This window comes from Asterias rubens, chromosome 16 (assembly GCF_902459465.1).
Source record: "Asterias rubens chromosome 16, eAstRub1.3, whole genome shotgun sequence".
Lineage (NCBI taxonomy): Eukaryota > Metazoa > Echinodermata > Asteroidea > Forcipulatida > Asteriidae > Asterias > Asterias rubens.
Genome location: NC_047077.1, coordinates 4,564,792 through 4,589,510, shown reverse-complemented (window position 1 = coordinate 4,589,510; position 24,719 = coordinate 4,564,792). Strand labels below are relative to the sequence as shown.

Below are 24,719 nucleotides of genomic sequence, written 5' to 3'. Positions count from 1 at the left end.
CCACAATTTTCTTGGTAACGAGCAATACTGTGAGAAACGGCTCCCTCTGAACGAAACGAGAAAGAGGTAATTGCTCAATAAAAACATTAAAAGACTTCAGCTGAAGTCTTTTAATATGCATCTGAACAAAAGCGCAAAATCCGCTAAAATAATATAAAGACGCAGACATTTTTTTAGTTTTTTTTTTTTTTTTTTGTAATAATAATAATATTTATTCGGGCAATCACATTTTACAAGCACATGACGTACATTAAAAATATTTAAGAAAACAAAGTAAAACAACAGTGGGGTGCCCAGGAGAGCATAAAAGTTAAAAAATAACTATAGCCAAAAGGCGTATGTCTCCTAAATCAGACTGATAAATAATTATTTATACATGCACTGTGTCCCGCGCACGTCACTTGGCTCTGTCCCAATATCGCTAAGCACCCATTCGTGCGGAAAATAAAGCGTTTAAAATTAAATATATGTTATTTTTTAAATGAAATGGATCGTCGCAGTGCTCACATTAAAAAAGGGAAATGAAGTAATTTAGAGTGCTTGATATCGCCAATCTGGAGCAAGCATCGTTTTAGGGCAAACGACCGGAGCTCCGGGTGTGTAACGAGCGGATCTTCTAGCGATGAATCACGGCTAACTAAAGAGCGACCTAACACCTCCATGACAGGGTTCACGTCGTGGACGGAGGGAAGTGGAGTCAAGAAAAACAAGCAATATTTGCAGAATCATTAGGGTCTTAGTAAGTCGAGCGGAAATCATTATAGTTATATAGTTTTTTGATGATAGTTTCACACTTATTATCTGTCGAAAAAAAAAATGGTTTTGTGAATACCATCAATAAATTTCATGTCCGGTGTAATTTTCTGAATCTGAACAAAATTACATGTTTTACTGACGTCGAGGTCACTTGAGCTTTTATTTGTTAACTTGTTTGGGTGCGTTCGATAAGCCCCCCCCCCCCTCCCCCCTGGGTGACCTAGGTCGACCAGGGTGCGTTTGGATAGCTTTGACATCACTTGCGAAGTTGGTCCCTTGGGGCTGACCGATGTGCATGACGTTACGAAGACAAACTCTCTCAATGGCAACCATTGTTTAGCGGGACATTATCGGTAGGTTTAAAGGCAGTGGACACTATTGGTAATTGTCAAAGACCAGTCTTCTCACCTGGTGTATCTTAATATATGCATTAAAAAACAAGCCTTTGAAAATTTGAGCTCGATCGGTCGTCAGAGTTGCGAGATAACTATGATAGAAAAAACACCCTTGTCACACAAAGTTGTGTGCTTCAGATGCTTGATTTCGAGACCTCAAATTCTAAATAAAATTGTGAGGTCTCAAAATCAAATTCGTGGAAAATTACTTCTTTCTCGAAAATTACGTCACTGTAGAAGGAGCCGTTACTCACAATGTTTTATTTTATCAACCTCTCTCCATTACTCGTAATCAAGAAAGGTTTTATGATAATAATTATTTTGAGTAATTACCAATAGTGTCCACTGCCTTTAACCCCTTCAACAGCGACTTTGTAAGCAGTTAGCATTTTTGCATTCAAAGACGTATACTGTTGTATCAAAACTTTGTTTGCCTACTTTCCACAGACCGGTTAAAACAAACCCAGAGAAAGTCACGTATTCAATTGTGTTTTTTTTTTCAACATTTGGAATGAGTAGCATGTCAAAATGTTTACTAGCCCTCAGCCAAAAAACATCTTCTGGCAGATAATTAAAATGACGGTTACTAATGTACATCCTTGAAATCTGTCTTTCGTAGATTTTTCACGACGGCAAGTTGAGCCACTTTGTCGACGGGCGTAACGGAACGAGCAACTGGCTCTGTTTCGTCAACTGCGCACGCCACGCCAAAGAGCAGAACCTAATTGCCTCGCAGTGTGGAGAATTTATCTACTACGAAGCGTGTAAAGATATACCAAGGGTAAGGAGATCTTTGGGCCGCACCCCACTAAATAATAATAATATTAATTTTAATAATAATAATATTAAGAAATAATATAATAATATTAAGTTTTTATATAGCGCTTTTCACTCGCGAAGGGTGTCCCAAAGCGCTTCAAATTAGTACCCTTGCTGTCGATTTCACCAAACTCTTCCTAACTTAGGATTAATCTTAGGACTTATGACGAGTTACGTTCCGTAGCCTAAGACGTTAGGAGACATTGAACCCATCCTAAGTTAGGAGGAGTTACTCATCCTAACTCGAGATAGGATTAATCCTAGCATCTCAGCTCCCTGGGAAGCCTTGTGCAGCTTTGATACAGCCTTGTTGCAACAAATGCGCTACTCGGCTAAACCTATAACAAGAACAATCTCTACCCTCACACAGGTACCCATTTACCCCTGGGTGAAAAGAAGCAACTAGGGACACAAGTGTCACGACCGGGATTTGAACCCACACCCTGCTGAACAAAATTAGCTGAACTTGAATTCGGCGCTCTGATCTGCTCGTCCACGACACCCCCACTTAATAAACTCCCATACAGTGCAAAATGTTGTTCAGATTTGTATTGACCTTTTCGCTTGTTTTTCCCTGATTTGTTTTATTCTTGTCTGATGATTTTTTTTTGTTTATTGCCACACCATATTTGAGTTAAATTAATTTTAGTTTTAATGTGCAGGTTTGTTTTAGGGGAGTGGCTGAACTTTTCAACCTTTTTTTCGTTTATAACCATTTTGCCTCCTATTTAATTATTATTATTGTATTTTTTTTTAAATAATTGTTACATTGTTGTAATTCAGCTTTTGTGCCGCGAGGACAGTTTTTTTTATAATAAAACGTTTTATCATTTATCAATCTGTCTATATAATTATTTAAAAACACGAACAATATTTAGAAGTCTCACAGCTTCTTACAGTAAAAGGGAAAATTATTCATTGACTCTTGAACTTTAATCCTCTGCTCCATTTCATGGGGAGTCCCTGGGCCCCGCGGCCGTCGAGTTATTCCCACTCCAATCCCAAACACCCCTACTAAACTCTAGTGTAATATGTTTTCCAAACATCCGATCATCAGTCTTGAAATGTCCCTATACCTCTCAGCAAATAATACCAATTGCTAGGGCCCAATATCATCAATAATTCATCAAGTAGGATGTCAACAACCCCATGTCACAATAATGGGCCCATTTTTATTAACACTGAATTTTTATTTTTATTTTATTTTTTTTTTGAGGGGGGGGGTGGCTCTTAAATCGGTCTAATTACAACAGGTTGTGAGCCTACAACAAACTATAATGAGCCGCATTATATTCTATAAACTTTTAAAACGTCTTTCTTATCATAGGCCTATGCCTTTCATAACACACAGTTTCAAACGCTTGCAGACCAACTCGCCTGATCCTAGGCTACGTGTCCCTATAATTAGCAATATAGCAGTGCCTTTATGATATATGTATGTCATGGGGACACCCCCTAATTCTCAAAATAACCCTCTGGTAATGTTTGTCCTACACCTATCCGTAGGGAACGGAGCTATTGGTTTCAAAAGCTTTTAATATACCAACGCGCCCGATCCAAGGCTATGTGTCCCTTTAATTAGCGTTATAGAACGGCTCACATGTCATGGGGACACCCCTAATTCTCGAAATAACCCTCTGGTAATGTTTGTCCGAAGGGAACGGAGCTATTGGTTTGGTACGGCGACAGCTACCGGCAGTTCATGGGTATCCCATTGGCTCTGAAGGGAATGACGCTAAGCAAGAGCCCTGCGGCAAAGGAAGACCTACAGAGTAAGTCACTGTACAGTAACTGTACACGATGAATCATGACATAATTTATGGATGCATTTTAGTATAGTAGTCTAATGAGCCACATATCTTTGAGCCACATATCTTTATACACCGGTAATTTTAAACAGAGACTGGTGCCTATATAGTTATGCCCAATTCACTGCGCGGGATTTAGGCAAATATTAGCCACATTTTAAAGACAGTGGACACTATTGGTAATTGTCAAAGACTTCACAGTTGGTGTATCTCAACATATGCATAAATAACAAACCTGTGAAAATTGAGCTCAATTGGTTATCGAAGTTGCGAGATAATAATGAAAGAAAAAACACCCTTGTCACACGAAGTTGTGTGCGTTTAGATGGTTGATTTCGAGACATCAAATTCTAAATCTGAGGTTTCGAAATCAAATTCGTGGAAAATTACTTCGTTCTCGAAAACTATGGCACTTCAGAGGGAGCCGTTTCTCACAATGTTTTATACCATCAACCTCTCCCCATTACTCGTCACCAAGGTTTTATGCTAACAATTATCATGAGTAATTACCAATAGTGTCCACTGCCTTTAACCTTGTTAAAAAGTCCCAATCACTTGCTTCAGCACACAGATTTGTGCACATTATATTAGCCTTATTTTATAGACCATGTGAACTTTGTTGACAGTAAGTGTTGACCTTGTACTTGATTATTCTGTCAGGCGAGATACTACACTGGTCCTATGGGAAAGTTAACATTTTCTGTCATAACTTCCACATAAAACCATGACTTGTGAAAGTAAAAGCTTGACAAGTTGATAAGAATTAGACAGTGCAATCTCCATTTAATATAAGATTTTATGTTTTCTTCCATTGAGCTGTGTACAAATCGTGCCTGCAGGAAGTCGAGGCTCTGTGGCTCTTATGTTAAAGCCAGTGGACACTATTGGTAAATGTCAAAGACTAGTCTTCACATTTTGTGTATCTCAACATATGTATAAAATAACAAACCTGTGAAAGTTTGAGCTCAATCGGTCGTCGAAGTTGCGAGATATTAATGAAAGAAAAATCACCCTTGTCACACGAAGTTGTGTGCTTTCTGATGCTTGATTTCGAGACCTCAAATTCTAAACTTGAGGTCTCGAAATCAAATTCGTGGAAAATTACTTCTTTCTCGAAAACTACGTCACTTCAGAGGGAGCCGTTTCTCACATTGTTTTATACTATCAACCTCTCCCCATTACTCATTACCAAGTGAGGTTTTATTATGATAATTATTTTGAGTAATTACCAATAGTGTCCACTGCCTTTAAACATGTGATGTCACAGGTCACATCGTCTATACACCGGTCATTTTAAACAGAGATTGGTCTTTATTGTCCAAATCACTGGATTCACCACGCGGGATTTGGCACATATATTATTAGCATTTTTATACACACTGGTAATTTTGGTCTCGTCCCAATCAGTCAGGGATCAGGGATTTCGGCACATTACATTAGCCTTATATTAGTACATACACCGGTAATTTTAACAGAGACTGCATCCCCTCTACTAATACTCAGTAACTAGGGTAATTTGGTCAGGCATTTTGGAGGTGTTTGGAGGTCAACCTTCGGCAGCACAAGAAGACATTCTCCAAGCAGGGCCCAATTTCATAGAGCTGCTAAGCACAAAAATGTGCTTAGCATGAAATTTCTTCCTTGATAAAAACAGGATTACCAACCAAATTTCCATTTGTTGCATATTGCTTGTTACTGGTACTCAGCTGTTGTTTGCTCATCCTGAAAATCATGTGGAAATTTTGTTGGTAATCCTGTTTTTATCGAGGCAGAAATTTCATGCTACGCAAATTTTGGTGCTTAGCAGCTCTGTGAAATTGGGCCCTGATGTTATTGACCATCTTGTGGAAAATAATGACCGAACTGAAATTGTGAATAAATAATAATACTATTAATAATTAATAATAAAGACAATGTTTTAAGCGCCTATAATGCAAAAGCATCTAAGCGCATAAAGAGAACAATAAAACATACAATGAGTGAAAGATACAAATGATTAAATAAGCAGATTACAAATAAGCAGCTTCAAACAAATGAGTTTTTAACAGAGACTTCAAACATTGTAAAAAAGAACTATAGCCTGGCGAATATACACAGGAAGACTGTTCCAAACAACAACGGTGCGGCATAAGAAAATGATCTGTGACCATAAAAAAAAATGGAAGAAGCTCTCTAGCAGTTTAGATGAATGACTGCTGAGATGAATTTATTATAATAATAATCACTCGGGCAAAACATTCACAAATACATGTACACACAATAATAAAAATATTAAAAACTTACGTTAAACAACAGTGGGATGCCCCAGAGAACACACGAGTTGAAAAAAATATAACTGTCGCCAAAAATGCGTATGTCTCCCAAATCCCAGAAAAGCCAGGAAAATATTAAGGTAAGACAAGAAAACGTCCGATTTAAAGGCAGTGGACACTATTGGTAATTACTCAAAATAATTGTTAGCATAAAACCTTACTTGGTAACGAGTAATGGGGAGAAGTTGATAGTATAAAACATTGTGAGAAACAGCTCCCTCTGAAGTAACGTAGTTTTCGAGAAAGAAGAAATTTTCCACGATTTTGAGTTCGATACTTCAGAATTAGATTTTGAGGTCTCGAAATCAAGCATCTGAAAGCACACAATTTCCTGTGACCATGGTTTTTTTTTTCTCACCAAGTGGGAAGATTGGTCTTTGACAATTACAAAAGTTGTCCAGTGGCTTTAATACAGACCATTATGTACGCAATAAACCCACATGACATTATGCAAATTTCCTTTGGATATTAGTCTTCGAAAACATGACCCAAACCATATACTATGCAGACCCTGTATCAACAGCTGATATTCACCAAACATTCGGCGGGAATTCACTGCCGTTTACCCCCCCCCCCCCCAAAAAAAAAAAAAAAAACAGTGCGGCAAAACATAAAAATGAGGTGCAGTAAAAAAAAAAACAATTGTCTGAAAATTTTATGTTTTTATTTTCACCCTATAAAAGGAAAGTTGTTTTCTTAGATTAGGAAAATACGAGTAATTTTTGTTCATGAGCAAACTAACAAAAATAATAATTTCCTTTGAGCAAATTTTAAAGAACTATTTCTGGACTGACTCTGTTGATAACATAATGGCTATAACCGTTGTTCTAGCAATATGGTTTTTATTTTTGAAAAGACAACGAACACGTTTTTTGATTTGGTGGCCAAGCACAGAGCTGTCGTTCTGATCATTGTGCGGTTGAGAGTCCAGAGAAACCCCGCCAGACTCAACTAATGAAAGTGGATGCGTGGACAAACGGGGGCTTATATGCGCACTTTTAAAGGGACACGTTGCCTTGTATCGGGCGATTTTGTCTATAATGAAAAGCGTTTGAAACGTTATAATATGCATATTGTGAGAAAGATGTTTTAAGAGTAGAATATATTATGACCCACACAAACATGTCTCGAAATGGGAGACTTTCCAACGCTAGGTGGCAGCAGACCTACTGGGTAAATTTCCATTGTTTATGTAGTTCTGAACATGTGCATTGATCTGAGAACAATGGCTTTACCCGGTAAGTCTGCTGCCACCTATCGTCACAGAAAGTCTCCTATTGCGTGGTTTTCCTTTTACATAATGAGCTAACACGGCAAAAAAGGAAAACCACGACAGTTCGATACATACTTGTGTAGATCATTTTATTCCTTTTAAAATATCTTTCGAACCATATGCATATCATATCAATTTTTACGAACTCTTTTCATAGACCAACTCGCCCGATCCAAAGCAACGTGTCCGTTTGTCATGTAAATTTGCATCAGGGATAAAAACATATCAGTTTGGGTTTTGCTCTTACACCGGCGTGTGTGTGTGTGTGTATAAGCACTACTCTCTAAATGTACAAGAGTAAAAAACGCCACTCTTTACATTTCGAGCTGTCCTCCATATGGCTCTTGAAAAAAAAGTGGTGGTTATTTCACTCTTTAAGAGGGGTTTCACTCCAGGACAGACTGAAAAATCACTCAAAAAGATGCAAAATTCAATCTAAAAGAGTGGAAGACCACTCCCCAAAATAATTGTCCTTCATATGGCTCTTCAAAGAGTGCTTTTTCACTCTTTTACATTAAGAGAGTATTATACCCAGTGAATTCCCGTGAGTTCTTTAAACAAAATCGCAAGCTGGCCTATTTTACAGGCGATTTGCCTCTAGCTTCCAGGCAATCTCGGTGGTCTAGTTGGTAAGACATCTGCTCTTCCTGAGTCTCTTTAACATGACATGAACACTGACAACCGTCACCTCGTGCAATAATGTGGTACTTCAGCTACAGAGAAAACGAGATCTCGGCTAAGGGCCGTTCGCAATTCTCAACATTTTCCACAGAGCGTACAATGGCGAGCTGAGGGTTAATGCCCGCCGTAGGCCCTATAAATATACGCTTTAATTTTCCGAACAAACTCACGAACTATGCAAATAATATAGCGCCATGGCCCAATTTTCATCCGTTAGATAAACGTTTTGCGTAGGCCTACACTGGCGGGTTTGAGGGTTAATGCCCACCGAAAAGGTTTCATTTTCTGAAAAAAAATCTCGAACTATACAAATCAAGTTCATGACCTTATATTTGCACCGTTAGATAAAACGTTTATTGTTTGTTTATACCCTTCTATGTTTAAGCAGCTGTATGAAGCTGGCCCTATAGACCTAAACCCTTGAAACGGGGTTTACACATAATTCACATTCGGGTATCTCTATGTAGAATAGTGTGAAACAAAAGCTACATTTGTCTGTGTACACTTTATAGTGGGAGGGGAGGTAATGAGAAATAAGTAGGCCTATAAACGCTTGTGAAAATGTTGATGATTATGACCGGCCCCCTAAATGTAAACAGTGCTTTATACTGCGCGGCTTGTATAAATCGAAGAAACCCCTGTGGGTCTTGGCAAGGCTCTTTATCGTCTTGTCTTGCTTCCTGGTCTCGCCGCATCGCTCTATTTCGAGATGCTAAAGGGACACGTTGTGGTTGGATGGCGAGTTGGTCTACAAAAAGACCTCGAAATTGCACGGTTTTTCGAGCACGTCGTGAACACTTTTAATAAACAAGTGTCGCAGTTAAAAACTGAATTGCACATGGCAACACTCATGTTAAAAAATACATGAAATATAAATTAACAATAAGGAGATAAACAAAATATTATATACATTGTCAAAAATACATTGGACAAAACCCAGAAGGCACAAAAACACACATAATTATACAAAAAGACATCAAAGACATCAAGGGACTGACGAGTTGAGGGTTTTGGGGGATTGCACTGTGCTTGTAACGGTTCTACATTTTTGGTGGGTCATTTTTGTTGGTATATCTTAAATTAATCTGTAAGTTTCTTTGTGGAGATAGCCGCCTTCTACACGTTATGATTGGATTCGAAGAGCAAAATCGCTACACAGTTTGTCTCTAGATTTCAAGGGTTTCAACACTGCACACCAATTTTTGGATTAGCCGACCGTGTTAATTCGTAAAGTAAAAAGAAGACCACGCAAATTCGAGGCATATATTTCAGTGGATCAAACGTTTACAAACACCAACTCGCACCGATCCAAGGCAAAGGGTGTCCCTTTAAAGCCATTGGATACTTTCGGTAAACAGTATTGTCCAAGGCCCACACTTCGTGTATCACAACTTATATATAAAAAAACAAACCTGTGAAAATTTAGGCTCAATCGGTCATCGGAGTCGGGAGAAAATAACGGGAAAACCCACCCTTGTTTCCGCACGTTTCGCCGTGTCATGACATGTGTTTAAAAAAAAACGGAATTCTCAATATCGAGAATTGATATTGTTTTATCGTTTTCTCAAAAAAGTAAAGCATTTCATGGAATCATATTTCAAGAGAAGTCTTTCACCATTACCTTCTGTAAACGCTGTAAATTATTTGTAGATCTGTGATTTTTTTTTTCTGTACCGAAAGTGTATAGTGCCGTCTTCGCCCATACATTGTAGAATAAATCCGATATTATTAAATGGAAAGTGCAATTTGACACTTATTGAGTTATACAATTTCCCGATATATCCATCATACGAGAGGCCGTCTGAATATCCTCATGCACCTTGGTAACCAAGACGTAGATTGTGAGAATACAGACAGATGAATGGGGAGAAACGGGAACGTGGAAGAATAAGGGACATATGCTTAGAAACGTGTCTTCAGTAAAGGCACCGGGATGGATTTCACAAAGAGTTAAGACTAGTCTTATCTCGAGTTAGGACGAGTTACTCGTCCTAACTTAGGACTAGCCTTTAGTTTTTAATATCTCCTGGGACTAGTCCTAAGTTAGGTCTAGTCCTAACTCTTTGTGAAATCGACCCCTGGACACGTTTGGTAATTACTCAAAATATATTAGCATAAAACCTTACTTGGTAAAGAGCAATGGAGAGCTGTTGATATAAAACCTTGTGAGAAACAACTCCCTCTGAAGTAACGTATAGGTTTGAGAAAGAGGTCACTTCTCACTCAAAAATGAAAAAACTTCAGACCTGAAGCTTTTTTAGGCATCTGAAAGCTTACAAATTTTTGCAACAAGGGGATGTTTTTTCTGTGATTGTTCTCTCTTGCAACTTCGATGACCAGTTGAGCCAAAATGTGCACAGAGTTGTTATATTTTTATGCATATGTTGAGATACACCAAGTGAGAATACTTGTCTTTGACAATAACCAAAGGTGTCCAGTGCCTTTAAAGTGTTAGACAAGCTGATCGGGAGCTTCAATATTAACAAATTTGAGGATCCGAAATTAAGTTAACAGTAAGTCGAGCTATAGAAGGCTAAACATCAGGTTGATTGGCTTTGCTGGCATCGTTGAAAAATATAACATTTGAAAAACTGTTTGGTGACGTTGCTGAGCGGATAAGAGCACCGAACTCTGGCTTTTGTGTATCTGATCAGCAGAGTGTGGGTTTTAAGTGCTAGTCATGACACTTGTGTCCTTAAGCAAGACACTTTGCTGCGTCCTTCGGATGGGACGTTAAAGGCACACGTTGCCTTGGGTCGGTCGAGTTGGTCTTTGAAAAGCTTTCTGTAACCGTTTGTTATATAATGCATATGGGTATAGAAAGAAGTGGTAAAAGTAGATTACAATGATCTCCACAAACATGCATTGAAATTTCGTGGTTTTCTTTTTACCTCGTCGACTAGCGCGGTCGGTCATTTATGGGAGTCAAATTTTTGACTCCCATAATTAATGGCCGACCGTGTTAGTTCGCGACGTAAAAGGAAAACCGTGCACTTTTGAGTGATTTCACAAAACTCTTCCTAACTTAAGACTAATCTGAGGACTTAGGACGAGTCCCAACCCTGCACTGTAGCATGCAGACCTTAATTAATCCTAAGTTAGGAAGAGTTACTCGTCCTAACTCGAGATTAGACGAGTCCTAACTCTTTGTGAAATAAGACGGCTACACTTATCGCTATAAAGAGGAGGGGTTCGTGCCAGCGTTTGGCAGTGCGTTTATCTTCAATCATGAAGGATGCACGAGAAAGGAAGATGGAGACGCTATTTGCTTCAACCCTGCTACAGAACCCTGTTTTGTGGAAATGTTTTCTTGGTACCTATTTGTAGTGTATCCTTGTTTGTGTCTCCTTGTTTGTAGTTTGTCTCCTGTCTTCTACAAGCCTTGGCTTTATCTGGCAGACTCATACTCTCTTTATTTTGGTTTACATACAAGATTTTAAAACTATTTTCCCTCCATCCTCTGTGCCTATTATTTTGCATATCTCTATATTCATCCTTTCATACTGAGCATCCTTTGTCATCACCACTTTACTCCCATTGGTCCATAGCCACCAATTATTTCTGAAATAGAAACTTTGATTAGAATAATTTTCCCGCTTCTTCCTGGATCCTTCCCTTAATCCCTTTCCCCTCTTTTTTTCTCTATTAAATGGATATATGTATTTGTTTGTACTTGTTTTATGCCTCTGAAGAAGGTCCGGTTTGGATCGAAAGCTAAGGCCATCTACCTTACTCATTATTCTATGTAATATTTTGTATACGTTATATCTTGAGACGAGTATAGTATGAAATGTATTGATGTTGTACTTGACATGACAGATGGCTATTTTATTTCTCTTTGCCAAAGTAAAAAAATTGAAAACGAAAAAGTGAATTGTGGAAGGGTCCCATTTGTCAGTCGTTTTATTGTTCTCTGTTTCCTTGTTTTCTGTCAGACAAAGAGGGTTACAAGTGCGACCGATGTGGGAAGGTGTTCTCTTACGAGGACTACCGGGACAAACATCTCAAGTACACCCGTTGCGTGGACAGGGGAGACCGTAAGTTCCCCTGTCACCTCTGCAGCCGGTCATTTGAGAAGAGGGACCGTCTGCGAATTCACATTCTTCACGTTCACCAGAAACACCGGCCTCATAAGTGCGTCACCTGCGGCAAGAGCTTCTCACAGGTAATTTTTATTAATTTATTTATTTATTTCCTCGAAACCTCAAAAACTGGAGAAGATAACAAATTGTTTAAAAATTACATCAATTATACAGTATAAGGGACATAAGCACGTATTAAATAAAGAAACAGTCCCGACATTCGCGGACGACCTCCAGACCGAATTGAAAAAGTATTAAACAAAAGGATTATCCAAACGATCTGAGTAGCCGACCGAGAGTATCAAGATCATCATATTCAAGAAACTGGTTACAAAACAAAACTGTTTATACATTATATATATAATAGTCTAATAGACTGGTACCCTAAAATAAAGGTATTTGCCTTATATGTATACACATGTACGGCGGATTTAACTGCGAGTCTCAAGGGCCATGGAGGCCGTGTAAAATGAATTGGAGGTCAAAGGTGATTTTGGAAAGGGATCGATGCAGATCTCTGGCGTGATTGACGGGCCTGTGAAGTTAGATATGTAGGCTAGTAATGGTCTAGATCGGTCCCCTACATGTATTGGTTTTGCAGATCCAGTGTTTTTGTTGGTAATATGATTTCAATGGATAAACGTCCAGTGACGTAAGCTTTCTATATCTGTGTTTTGATTGGTCCGATGTGTCAGCTGCACTTTTAGTCGTCTGCATGCAGCGTGTATACTGTGTGTATGTCACCTATATATGTACATGTAATGTTGATATAAATGTATACGTACATGTACGTAGGATTTGACTGCGAATCTCCATATGAAATGAATACAAGGTCAAACGTGTTTTGGAAAGGCGATTGCCGTACGCGCAAGGCTGGTTTATGGCGTAATTCACGAGCCTCGAAGTGTGACGTCAGAGGTTCAACCTCGTCACGAGAAAGAGGTAATTTCTCACTAGAATATTTGAATTTGAGAACTTAAAAAGTACGTTTCAGAGGGAGCCGTTTCTCACAATGTGTTTCGTTAGCTCTCCGTTACTCGTTTTCAATTTTTTTTTTTTTTTTTGCTAAGATATATTTTGAGTAATTACCAAGCGTGCCCAGTGTCGTAGCTTTAAACAATTAAACATTCAATCATTGTCATTTGTGGGTAAAAAAAAAAACCGCCCTCTCGTGATAGTCGAGATAACCATGACCAATTCCCCAGTGCAGTACCCCATAAATCTCGGCCGAATAAAATGATTTGTTTTCTACCTCCGTTAACTTGAGTAACAGTAACCTTATTTTATTTTAACTGGCAAGCTGGAGGTGTTGAGATTGACACCATTTTGTGATCCCAGGAGACTTGAAAGCTAGCCGTCTGGGGTAGCCTTAGTGTTTCAGTGCAACTGCGACACCGCATCTATATTAAACTCTCACAATGAAAGATACACTTTAAAGGCACTGGACACTATTGTTAATTACTTAAAATAATTGTTAGCATAACAACTTACTTGGTATTACGAGCAACGGAAAGCTGTTGATGGTATAACTCCTCGTGAGAAACGGCTCCCTCTGAAGTAAGGTAGTTTTTGAGAAAGAGGTAATTTCTCACTAAAATATTTGAATTGAATTGGAGACCTCAGCTGGGTTCTTGAATTCAAACATCTTAAAGCACACAACTTGTGGGCAAGGGTGTTTTTCTTCCATTGTTCCTTCGCAACTTCGACGACCAACTGAATTTAAATTTTCACAGGTTTGTTACTTGCATGTTGAGATACACCAAGTGAGAAGATCAAATGTGTCCAGTGCCGGCCTTTGAAGGAACATTACAGAATTAGTTTCTGCTAGCAAAACAGTTGATGGCAGTGTAAGCACGTTATTCACCATAATATACATAAACTGACAAATCTGTAGAAGTTTGAGATTGATCGGCTATATGGGTCACGCAAAAATAGTGAAAGACCGATTACACAATTTTTGCATGGCATCGATTCAACAGGGAAAAGAAAAAAAAAAACGCTCACTGAGCGATAAACTCACTTTTTTTCTCATCAAATATGACATTTCAATTCAGACAGAAATATTTCTAAGGATGTTTTCTACTACCATCATCATTAGATCGTGCAAGTATTACGTAAATCTGTGATTCTAGACGAGTTTTTGTCTTACCAACTATGTTCCTTTAATATTGGCAATTTGTCCTTCTTCATGGATGTATGAAGGGCAACCAAGCGTGCACAGTTGCGAGATGAGTTTGCGGATGAAGTTTCGTTGCATAATGCACGCAGTTGGGACAATTTATTGGAGCGGTGTCTGATTTTGTTTATTCTATGTCTGTATGGGTTTTATCTTTGGAGTAGTAGAGAGAGGAGACAACAAAATTGCGAAAACCCCATGGCGCTGTTTTCGGTGAGTCCCAACGCAACTGCGCGAACATCTATCACTAAAGCATCGTCCATCATTAATATACACACAGGCCCTTTTCGAATACACGGCTTAGGCGTTGGATTCGGCTTCAGGCTCCGTTCTCTCGTCTGGAGCCCTGACGTAAGCAAAGCACGTACAATTGTCAAAACAACCCAGCTAGCCTGAGCCGAATCTGAAGCCGAAGCCGTGGTTTCGAAAAGGGTCACAGTGAGGAAACTATTCGGCAATCGCCCCACGCAGAATTGGCGCCAAAAAGACGCTCGCCTCTCCAGTGCGCATGCCCCATGCTGCATAAGTAATGGAACTCGTTTATCAGGCGTGAGTCCGATGTATGTCGCTGCGCTTCGCTCCCCCCTGGGAGCGGAACAGCCTGGGCCATTCTCGGGCGAAGTGTTACTTCTGCCCCCCCCCCCCCCCTTCCGTCGGGAAATTTCGGCCAATCTTTCAAGTTTTTCTTTTCCAGATTTATGGCTTATAATTCATCTTGCAATGTTTGTCTTTCTTTGATTGGAATCGAAGTGTGTGTGTATGAATAATAAAGTGTTGGCCTCGTAATTCGGAGATGATGGCGAATGTTTATATATGTAGCAGTAGTAGTTGAGCGAGAGGGTGTCTTCAACCGACGCCTTCTCGGGAACCTCTGATGGTCGCCTTCGTGGCATCCCGGTCCAGCATCCCGGTCCAGCATCAGAGTCGAAATATACAAATATTGACTGCTTCTAGTGCTATGGTTAAAAACTATGACTCCCGAGGACTGGTGATCCCCGGAGCGTTCTATTTTCCCGAGGCGACGTTACAGACCTGAATGCTACAATCGACGCGAATGCAAATTACGAAAACTTTTACTGTGCTGCATGAAGTGTCATGTAAACCGAAATGGTTACAGACTATTAATTTATCATCCTCGTACACTTAACGGACGTCTTGGTATATCACGCCGTGTGATAGTCGTCGGACTATATCACACGGCAAACGATGCACTATCACACGGCCGCCGTTTCTAGTAATGTTACGCGCTCTAAGCCAATGAAAAGGCAGAATATTGGTACGGGGTGTTATAATTACTAATAGTGTCCATCAGTGCCTAGGTCCCCATCATAGCCATAGATATAGCTTAACTGCTAACAAAAAGTTATGAAACTTTTTTTCCATCAAGTATATTGTTATCAATATTATTACTCTGTTTATATCAATGCAAAGCTGAGGTATTCCTCTTTAAAATGATACTTCATTTGCATTGATGACATGTTGCTGAAACCGGCTTACACAAAGATATGTACTAGTGAGAACGCCACACACAATTACTACCCCCCCCCCCACCTTGTTTTGGGTACTTGCAAGACTCGTTAATACTGAACTTCTTGTCTCAAAATGAAGTGGATTAGGATCAGTAAGTTGCCTTGCTCGCTTGAATTACAGTGCGAGTTGTTTGTTGATACAGTAACACAAAATTGCTAATTTTGGCACATTTTGATTTGTGACTCTGTCTCTTTCTTACTCATGTGGCCAAGTCCAGTATCATCTCAAAGAGGAGCAATTCAGCTTTGCATTGTTATTTATCTTAATACAAGAGAGCAATAAATATTACAAATACACTTGATTGACAAAAGTTTCCTAACTTCTTGTGAGCAGTTTATTTGGTCACCTTGCAGGCAGCCCAAACAAAACATGATACATTCATTGTTTGTGGCTGATTTAAAAAAACAAAAAACATATGCAGTCCATATTTTTACGGGATGTAGGCTTGGGTATCACCCATCAGAAGCCTGGCTGGTAGAACAGAAAACACCACCTCCCCAACTTTTTACGAAGTAATCTTGGGCTTCTTAAGTGTCCTTAAATGACTCAAAGAATTGTGAAAACCAACTCTTTCTCCGGTCACGACTTTTTCATCGTTTTCTAACGGATAGCTCATAATGTATTTAAGAACGCACTGATTTGTCATTTGAAAGTCATTCAATCAAAATGCCACCCACACTGTGTATATAACACTCGTGTATCACTGGAACATATTATAAATTGAAGGAAATGGCGGCTGCTGTGCAGTCTGCCCTTGTTTTCTTTATCATCCACCTTCAAAACATTAATCCAGAAGAGGGTGCTTGAGATTGTTGTTCTCTCACTTCAGAGACACAAAGTTGATTAAAGACACTGGACACTATTGGTAATTGTCAAAGGCCAGTCTTCTCACTTGGTGTATCTCAACATAGGCATGAAATAACAAACCTGTGAAAATTTGAGCTAAATACGATCGTCGAAGTTGCGAGATAACTATGAAAGAAAAAAACCTTGTATACAAAGTTGTGTGCTTTCAGATGCTTGATTTCGAGACCTCAAATTCTAAATCTGACGTCTCGAAATCATATTCGCGGAAAATTACTTCTTTCTCGAAAACCACGTTACTTCAGAGGGAGCCGTTTCTCTCAATTTTATTTACTATCAACCTCTCCCCATTACTCGTTACCAAGTAAGGTTTTATGCTAACAATTATTTTGAGTAATTACCAATAGTATCCACTGCCTGTAATCCAGAAGAGGGTGCTTGAGATTCGTTCTCTCACTTCAGATACACGATGCATTGGAGTTGATTGGAAGCACTGGACACAATAGTATTTACTCAAAACAAATGCAAGCATAACAACTTACCCCTTTTGAGAAAAAAGGTAATTTCTCACTCAAATAATAAAAGACTTGAGACCTGAAGCCTTTTATTTATGCATCGAAAGCACACATAGTTGATATGGGTGGTTTTTTTTTCAATGTTTTCTTGCAACTTCGATGACCAATTAATCCAAAATTTCCACAGACTTGTTTTTGTTTGCATGATGGGACACATCGAGTGAAAATACTGGTCTCTGACAATTACCAAAGGTGTCCAGTGCCTTTAAACGTGTATGATTTCTTGATAATCAGGACAGTTTATTTATAGTGCTGAAGGAAGTTACCCATATTATTTTGTCTCAGAAACACGTATTCTTTTCACGGAAACATGGAATTCAATGATAAGGATCTCTAAAACACGGACAATGATAAGGTATATCGGAATAGCTTCCTTACCTATATTTCCTCTAATTTTTTAAGTAAAATGCCTTAGGTTGTAGATCTTTATTTAATAAGGCTACTGCACTTTGCTCCTAATATCTCAGAAAATACAGAGTGCAAAGTGTTTTTTGTTAAGCTACATTCCCTACCAATAAAGTAAATTGTTCAGTGATATATAGTACAAGTTAGAGGAAGATCTAGATTTGCATATTCATAGACTTTTCTGAAGTTACATGGCGAGCTGCACTCTCCACCGGCGGCAGTTTTTTTTTCTGCAGCATAGAGTTTCCATCCTCAAAAATTGTCCTGATTTTGTGTTAAGGATTCCCTTTTTCGAATCATTTTTTTAGAAAGAAAAAAATCCCCATTTAAATTTGAAAAGCACAACGACAGTGGCCATTTTGATGTACAGAAACAAAAATGCCCTCCGGTGCCAATGTCTGAATGCTCTCACTCGGCCGTGGAATGGTCCCCGTTAGTCCCAGAAAAATCTCATTACAGTTTGACTGCCCTCCGGCTCGGTTTTCCTCCTTACTTTACAATCCTGTATGTTCTTTATCCTGCAATTTTCCGGAGTCATATCCCCCCACCAAGAGAAGTGAAATAGAATATACTCTCGCATAACAAATTGCTCTGATCAAATGATTTGAGTTCTTAAGTCGAATCCTTTGCTTTTGATGGCAACCGCTATAGGGAACCCCAGGCAAAGTTTTATCGTTAGGGAGAACTGATTTCGTTTCCGTCTTAAAGGCAGTCGACACTATTGGTAATTACTAAACAATAATTATTAGCATAAAATCTTACTTGGTAACAAGCAATGGGGAGAGGTTGATAGTATTAAACATTGTGAGAAACGGCTCCCTCCGAAGTGACGTAGTTTTCAAGAAAGAAGTAGTTTTCCACGAATTTGATTTCGAGACCTCAGATTTAGAATTCGAGGTCTCGAAATCAAGCATCTGAAAGCGCACAACTTCGTGTGACAAGGGTGTTTTTTCTTTCATTTTGATCTCGCAACTTCGACGACCAATTGAGCTCAAATTTTCACAGGTTTGTTTAATATTTTGTGCATATGTTGAGATACACCAAGTGAGAAGACTGGTCTTTGACAATTACTAAAAGTGTCCAATGTCTTTAACAGTCTTTTTATCAAATCTTTAGAATAAAAATAAAAATAAAAAAAGGTGTATTGGTATTTATTGTATTTCTTATCTGCATTCATTGTAAGATTTTATGAGTGTTTTCTATCTGTAACAATTATTATGTTATTGCTGATTTTTGACATTAATTTGTTAAAATATGTGGTTTTTAAAAACATTCCAAACAATACTCAATCTGATATTAGTACCAAGTAATCCCTAACGTACAATGCTATGACGTACACGGTGCACACGCGACCACTCTTACTATCTTGAAAATGAAATCAAAACTTAAAAAAAGCCCTCGTTATTTATGGAATAAAGACTTGACATTTATGTGTTCTACATTTCGTGTTTTCTTTCTTCGTTCATCAGTCGTCGAGCCCTGGACAATCACCATGCCAAAAACCCTTGTTTTTTTTTCTGTGTGCTCTCTCTCTCTCTCTCTCTTTTCATTTTCTGTCCACTTCGCTGCGTTTCACTAATACAATGTGAAACTTTGGAACGCTAGGTGGCAGCAGACTTACCAGATAAATTGTCATTGTTCTGAGTATGCGCAGAATACCGAGAACATTGTTTTATTTTTATTTTTATGAAGTGTTATTTATACAGGGTAGCTCCATCAGTGTCAAAACACTGTTCTCCCTGGGGGCCCTGTATAAAAGGCATACACAGAACAAAGGAGAAATAAACATGAAGAACAAATTCTATACAGGAACAAAATCAGAGAAAGCAAAACAATTGCCAATTTGAAGCAAACAAAAATCCCCAAATCAATGACTCCGTAAACGCCAGAAGTGGGTGAAGTCAAGGTTGGCTCATTGCGCAATCCCTCAGGCGAACCGTTCCACAAAAAGGAATCATCATAAGACATTTTTATTTTGACTTTCTTAGTCCTCACTTTAGGCACACAAAACCCATTATTTTCTTCATTTCTGGTGGAATAAGTATGTCTTGTAGCCGTTTTTTTTTTGTCAGATAAACTTCAACATTTTGTTTTATTTTTTCTTCCTCAGTCGTCGAGCCTTAACAAGCACATGCGTGTACACAGCGGTGAGCGACCGTATAAATGCGTCTACTGCAGTAAGGCGTTTACTGCCTCCAGCATTCTACGAACACACATCCGGCAACACTCAGGGGAGAAACCCTTTAAATGTAAGAATCGCCATAATCAATATAATTAATTTCAATTAATTAAATTCAAATACACATTATTTTATTTCCATACTTAAATGAAAAATATCGACAATTACATGTAGGCACTACTACGGAGTAAAGCCAATTACTCAAAATTACTTAATTACTTAAAGGTAATTACTCAAAATAACTGCTAGCATAAATACTCACTCGGTAACGAGCAATTGAGAGCCGTTGATACTTAAAAAAAAAAAAACATTGTGAGAAATGGCTCTGAAGTTATACGGTAGTTTTTGAGAAAGAAGTAATTTCTCACTGAAATATTTGAATTGAGTTCGAGACCTCAGCTGAGGTCTCGACTTCAAGCATCTGGTAGCACTCAACTTCTGTATGGCCCCCACGAGCCACCTCTCCGACGAGTGCCTCCTGCTCTGCACTTTGCCGTGCACCCAGAACACCGTCTCAACAAGGGGGTTTTTTCTTCAAATTTTCACAGGTTTGTTATTTGATGCATTTGTTGCGATACACCAAGTGAGAAGACTGGTCTTTGAAAATTCAAAGGTGTCCACTGCTTTTTAGTCACATAAACATAGCCTACATGTACATGTAAGAACAATAGTATGGGGCCGTTTTGAATAACTGTTAATTTGTACCAAAATATGCATCTTTCCACCGATTAAGGTATGGACGACGACAACAATGAGAGCTTTTTAAAATTTTCGGGAAGGCCGTCTGTTAGATATGATAATAACATAAGAGAAGCAAACTATTGAGGTGCACTGAAGCCATCCACCATGGGCGCTTTATCCTTCTCATTATTGGAGTTTAATGAGCAGCTGTTAAAAGGCTTCATATAAAACATAACATCCCTGTGCTGTTTTCTAATTACCTATCTTTCTGAAAGTTTATATACTTGGCACCTTGAGTACCTTGTTTGGTAGATACGTGCGCTTCCTTCCTCCACGATAAGACTTTGATATTATTATTATTAGTTCTCGCAATTGGATATTTTTCTATAAGTATTTTGTATGCAAGTCGCCTGACACACAAGGCCTCAACTTTGTTTCCCGTTGCCACCTACTCCTGGAGCTGAAACAGGGTTACCCCCTTTTACAGTCCATATACGGATGTAGGCATGGGTATCATCCATCCGAAGCCTGGCTGGTAGGGGAGAGCAGAAAGCACTACCTCGCTAATGACTTGATAACAATAAACCGGGTAGCCTATTTATTATTTGGTAACTCTGGTCAAAACAATTTGCTTGGTTACTCCATTCGCATTGCAACTGAATTTCAACGTTTGCAGTGCCTGTAAAACTGCTGACATTGATTTGTTCATACTCTCTTGGAATTAAGACATCTGTTTATTTAATCTTGTCTTTTTGTAACGGATTGGATGTGTTTTTTTATTGTCTCATGTACATGTATAATATTGCTGGATAATGAACTCTTTTTTCATGTTTTATGTTAAATTGTGTGCAGTTGTATGTTTTGGTATGTTTTTATTTAAATTTCTTCTTTTCTTCAAATTTTTTATTTGAGGACCTTGTGGTCATTACTTTTATGAATTTTACATTAAAGGCCTAATGAACACCTTTGGTAATTGCCAGCAACTAGCAAAAACCAATTCTGCAATGTTCCTTTAAAGAGACATTTGTCTGTTTAGAATTGACTATTCCGCTTGGTTATGTTTATTTTTCAAGATTCTACTTTATTTGTTTATACTGCAAAATCAGTTGCTGAAGATCTTGCTTAGGGTGTATGTATAAGTGATGGAAACATTTCCCCTCTTTTTTCTGCTATTTATCTCCCGTTCACATCCCTTTTTAACCCTAATGATATTTTGTATTTTGTATTTTTGTTCATGTAACTTATTTTATGAATAATGTTAGGTATTGTGAGGTATTTGTTAGTGTGTTTATTACCATAATGCTGTTTTGCCCTTTTGACCCATTTTCACCTGACGTCATCAGCAGAAAAATCATGAATAGAGATCAATGTTTTAAACGTTTTGAAATGTAAATCTACGCCCGAATGTGAAACTGCTATACGCGGACGCACGATGGTCGCAAGGGCGTTAGATAAACGCGTGACGCATTTTAAAGAGGAAGCCGACGCCCAAGCGACCAATGAAAAGGCTTTCCACCCCGCGCGGCCACAACAAGCGCATGCGTAAGTTTCTTGATCGGAGATGGGCACAAATTCTTAATATTTTACAACTATCCGACCTGAGTTCAAGTTTAAATATCGGTTTTTCTTCGTTATTTTGTTGACTTTATTTTTACTTTTATATATGTTGTTAATTAGTATTACATTTTTAACAACATATGTCATTTTTATGGTCATAAACTACATAAATTAATGGACGAAACAAAATCTCCCCAACGTAAAACTCCATAAGGTTGGGACCACAATGGTCCCGGAAGTTCAAATCTGCGCGAGACTTGCACAGTCTATAGTCGCCCATTTCACTTATATTTTATATTATGTCAATGCTTCTACTTATTTACTTTTAAGCGCTTTTAGGCTTACATATAATACATATAATAAAATGAGTCATAATAATAATAATTATTATTATTCGTACTGTTATTATTATTTGTAGGCCTACTACGGGGTTAGACACAATGAAGTTGACCTTAGATTTATAACTTAAAAACAAATTAAACAACAACTGACACTAAAAACCCAAGTGAAGCTCATATTAAACAAGCATTCTTTCCTTCTTATCTGAAAAAAAGGGAATGAAACAGTTTACTATTACTATTACTATTACTGTTGCTATTATACTGTTACTGTTCCTATAACTACTACTATTACTACTACTGTTACTACTGTTATTACTATTACTATTACTGTAACTATTACTATTACGGTTACTGTTACCATTACTGTTACTATTACTATTACTATTAATATTAATATTACTATTACTATTACTATTACTATAACTATTACTATTAATATTACCATTACCATTACTATTACTACTACTATTACTTTTAATATTATTACTATTATGATTATTACAGGTAAGCACTGCGGCAAAGCATTCGCATCCCACGCGGCCCACGACAGTCACGTCCGACGGACACACGCCATTAAAGACAAACCTTGCGAGTGTCATGTCTGCGGCAAAGCATTCTCCAATAGCAACGAACTGAAATATCACATGAACATACACTCGGGTGAGTTTTTAAAGTTTTAACAATGACCTTTGACCGTGTCGAAAATAGGGAGAGGGGATTAGTGTATTCATGATCGGGATAGGTGTGTCTCTCATTGCGATTTGTGTATCCCCTGATCGGGATCAGTATATTCCTGATCGGGGTTAGTGTACCCCTGATTGGGATTAGTGTGCCCGTGATCAGAATAAGTGTATCCCTGATCGGGAGTAGTAGTGTCCCTGATCGGGAGTAGTGTATCCCTGACCGGGATTAGTGTATGCCTGATCGGGAGTAGTGTACCCCTGATCGGTAGTAGTGTATCCCTGATCGGGATTGGTGTACCCCTGATTGAGATTGGTGTACCCCTGATCGGGATTACTGTATCCCTGATCGGGAGTAGTGTACCCCTGATCGGGATTGGTGTACCCCTGATCGGGAGTAGTAGTGTATCCCTGATCGGGAGTTGTAGTGTATCCCTGATCGGGATTAGTATATCCCTGATCGGGAGTAGTGTACCCTTGATCGGGATTAGTGTACCCCTGATCGGGATTGGTGTACCCCTGATCGGGATTAGTGTATCCCTGATCGGGAGTATTAGTGTATCCTTGATCGGGATTAGTGTACCCCTGATCGGGAGTAGTAGTGTATCCCTGATCGGGAGTTGTAGTGTATCCCTGATCGGGAGTAGTATATCCCTGATCGGGAGTAGTGTACCCTTGATCGGGATTAGTGTACCCCTGATCGGGATTGGTGTACCCCTGATCGGGATTAGTGTATCCCTGATCGGGAGTATTAGTGTATCCTTGATCGGGATTAGTGTACCCCTGATCGGGATTGGTGTACCCCTGATCGGGAGTAGTGTACCCCTGGTCGGGAGTAGTAGTGTATCCCTGATCGGGAGTAGTAGTGTATCCTTGATCGGGAGTAGAAGTATATCCCTGATCGGGAAAGAATATTAGCCTTAATCGAATCAGGATGACCCGAATAAGGTTAACTTTGATTGGAGAGTTGGGGAGAAGCGGGTTGTTGCATTATGAGATCCTAAGGAGGCTGTCTTTTTAGAATAATGACAAGAAAGAAAAAAATACTTAAAATTTTTCATCCCCCCCCCCCCCCCCCCCCCTCTTTACAGGTGAAACACAATACAGTTGCATGGAGTGCGGGTTGGGCTTCACTAGTGCTGCCTTAAGAGACCACCACAGCGCCCGGTCAGAGTGCTGCATCAAGAGCAGCCAAATCACCCTCCTGTAAAAATTCTGCAAGTAAAATTACCACAAGTGATTTCACAAAGAGTTGAGATTGGTCTTAACTTCAAATCGATCGTAATTGCTAAAAAGTAATACTATGTGATGTCCAATTACAAATCACCAATGGTTATGTCCCCAGTTAACGCTTAAATGCAGTGGACACTATTGGTAATTACTCAAAATAATTATCAGCATAAAACCTTACTTGGAAACAATTAACGGGGAGAGTGTGATGGTATAAAACATTGTGAGAAACGGCTCCCTCTGAAGTAACGTAGTTTTCGAGAAAGAAGTAACTTTCCACGAATTTGATTTCGAGACCTCAGATTTAGAATTTGAGGTCTCGAAATCAAGCATCTGAAGGCACACAACTTCGTGTGACAAGGTTGTTTTTTCTTTCATTATTATCTCGCAACTTCGACGACCGGTAAAGCTCAAATGTTCACAGGTTTGTTATTT

At 38.8% G+C, this 24,719-nt stretch overlaps 1 protein-coding gene across 1 annotated transcript in view; it reads left to right on the top strand.

The window, feature by feature from the left end:
• The window catches only part of LOC117300927 (PR domain zinc finger protein 14-like), a 64,893-nt gene extending 40,423 nt beyond the window's left edge, over window positions 1-24,470 (top strand). The window contains exons 6-11 of the mRNA XM_033784792.1: window positions 1,771-1,932; window positions 3,628-3,742; window positions 11,980-12,209; window positions 19,727-19,865; window positions 22,879-23,034; window positions 24,146-24,470. Of these exons, the coding sequence (XP_033640683.1) occupies window positions 1,771-1,932; window positions 3,628-3,742; window positions 11,980-12,209; window positions 19,727-19,865; window positions 22,879-23,034; window positions 24,146-24,264 (921 nt within the window). The 3' untranslated portion in view covers window positions 24,265-24,470. The remainder of the gene's footprint in view (window positions 1-1,770; window positions 1,933-3,627; window positions 3,743-11,979; window positions 12,210-19,726; window positions 19,866-22,878; window positions 23,035-24,145) is intronic.
• The last annotated feature ends 249 nt before the right edge of the window (window positions 24,471-24,719 follow it).